Below are 2110 nucleotides of genomic sequence, written 5' to 3'. Positions count from 1 at the left end.
CTCTTCCTTTCCCCCTCCCTCTGAGGCCTCATTAGGCTTGGCACATCCCAAGTCCTGCCTCTCACCTGCAGGTTGCTTCCTTCAATGACCCTGACTTCCTCAAGCAGCTAGAGATGTCCATAAAGTATGGGACCCCCTTCCTGTTCCATGACGTGGATGAGTACATCGACCCTGTGATTGACAGTGTCCTGGAGAAGAACATCAAGACTTCCCAAGGCCGCCAGTTCATCATCCTGGGGGACAAGGAGGTTGATTATGACTCCAACTTCCGGCTGTACCTCAACACCAAGCTGGCCAATCCTAGATACTCCCCATCGGTGTTTGGAAAGGCCATGGTCATCAACTATACTGGTAAGAAGGGACAGATCTGGCTGCAAACATCCAGGAGCCCACCTTGAAACTGAGCCTTGATCCCTGGCATCCCCAGTCGGTTCTTAATGTGTATGGACTGGGGACTTTGGAATGTAGTGAGCTGCAGGTGTCTGGGTATGCCTAGCCCGGACTCCAGGGTGAGCAACTGAGGGTTCTTTATCCTTCCAGTCACTCTGAAGGGCCTGGAGGACCAGCTGCTGAGTGTGCTGGTGGCCTATGAGAGGCGTGAGCTGGAGGAGCAGAGGGAGCACCTCATCCAAGAGACAAGCGAGAACAAGAACCTGCTCAAGGACCTGGAGGACTCACTCCTTCGGGAGCTGGCCACATCCACAGGGAACATGCTGGACAATGTGGAGCTGGTGCAGACCCTGGAAGAGACCAAGTCTAAAGCCACAGAGGTGGGCAGGCAGGAGGGGGCCCTGTCACCCCCAGTCTAGCAGCTGGGAGAACATTGGACAGGAGCTTTGTATTACCTTTTCTCTGACCAAAAAAAGCCACCTTGGGGCTGGAGAGATGACTCAGCAGTTAAGAGCACTGGCTTCTCTTCCAGTGGTCCTCAGTTGGATTCCCAGCACCCACATCATAGGTTGCAACCCTCTGTAATTCCAGTTCCAGGGAATCCAATACCCTCTTATGGCTCCCAAGGGCATCAAACATACACGTGGTTTATGTACAAGCAAGCAGGCAAAATACTTATACACATAAAAGAAACCAAAGGAGAGGGAGGAAGGGCCACCTACATGGGGCTGTGCTGGTATAAGGGGGAAGGGATTCTTATGCAGCTGGGCACCCTTCTCAAATTGAGTCATGGAAAAGCCCAGTCATGCCTACTTTAAATAAAAAGGGAAGTTAGTTCAAAAGGCATAGCCGGACAGATGTGGCTTCAGGTGAAGCTGGATCCAGGACCCAAAGATATCATATAGAGCCCATTGCTCTCCGTCTCTGTGCTGGGCCTTACGTTGGGTTGACTCCATCTTCTTCCAGTGTTTTCATGAAAGGACATGGCCTGATGTCCCCTCATGTTCAAGGTCCCTGCAGGGTCTGGTGACTCCAGGGAGCATGTCATGGTCACTTTTATGCCCTGACACTCTAGTCTCTACCACTCCAGGCCTTCTAGGCTGTCATTGCCACCCTGTTTCCATGGTAACTGAGGTCCTTCTGCAGGTGTCAGAGAAGCTGAAGTTGGCAGAGAAGACAGCCCTGGACATTGACAGGCTGAGGGACGGCTACCGGCCGGCCGCAAGACGGGGCGCCATTCTGTTCTTCGTGCTGTCCGAGATGGCGCTTGTCAACTCCATGTACCAGTACTCCCTCATCGCCTTCCTGGAGGTCTTCGGGCTGTCCCTGAAGAAGTCACTACCTGACTCCATCCTTTTGAAGCGACTGAAGAACATCATGGACACGTTAACCTTCAACATCTACAACTACGGCTGCACCGGTGAGGGGAGGGGAGGGAAAGGAAGGGGAGGGGAGGGGAGGAGGGGAGGGGAGCCCAACTCGGAACACCAAGACTTAGCTGGCCTTGTGCCGGCCACTCAGTCTACAAAGGGGTGTCCAGAGCACCAACTTTTAAACCACGTCTCTAGTGAGATGAGATTCACTGGTCCCACATCCCACCCCGCAAAACACCCCACTCCAGACTCAGTGGGGGTCACAGAGCCCCTAAGTCTAGGACTTCCCCATTGGGCTGAGCCTGGTCCATCAGCAGTTTCTCTACCTCCCCCTCCCTCCCTCCCTC

At 53.7% G+C, this 2110-nt stretch overlaps 1 protein-coding gene across 1 annotated transcript in view; it reads left to right on the top strand.

Moving 5' to 3' along the window:
• The window catches only part of Dnah10 (dynein axonemal heavy chain 10), a 113865-nt gene that overhangs the window by 98015 nt on the left and 13740 nt on the right, over nt 1–2110 (top strand). Inside the window, exons 63-65 of the mRNA XM_028766046.1 lie at nt 72–351; nt 541–770; nt 1537–1810. Coding sequence (XP_028621879.1) covers nt 72–351; nt 541–770; nt 1537–1810 — 784 coding nt within the window. The remainder of the gene's footprint in view (nt 1–71; nt 352–540; nt 771–1536; nt 1811–2110) is intronic.

Source organism: Grammomys surdaster, unplaced genomic scaffold (genome assembly GCF_004785775.1).
Source record: "Grammomys surdaster isolate TR1022 unplaced genomic scaffold, NIH_TR_1.0 166, whole genome shotgun sequence".
Taxonomy (NCBI): domain Eukaryota; kingdom Metazoa; phylum Chordata; class Mammalia; order Rodentia; family Muridae; genus Grammomys; species Grammomys surdaster.
This window is presented reverse-complemented; position numbering and strand designations above follow the sequence as displayed.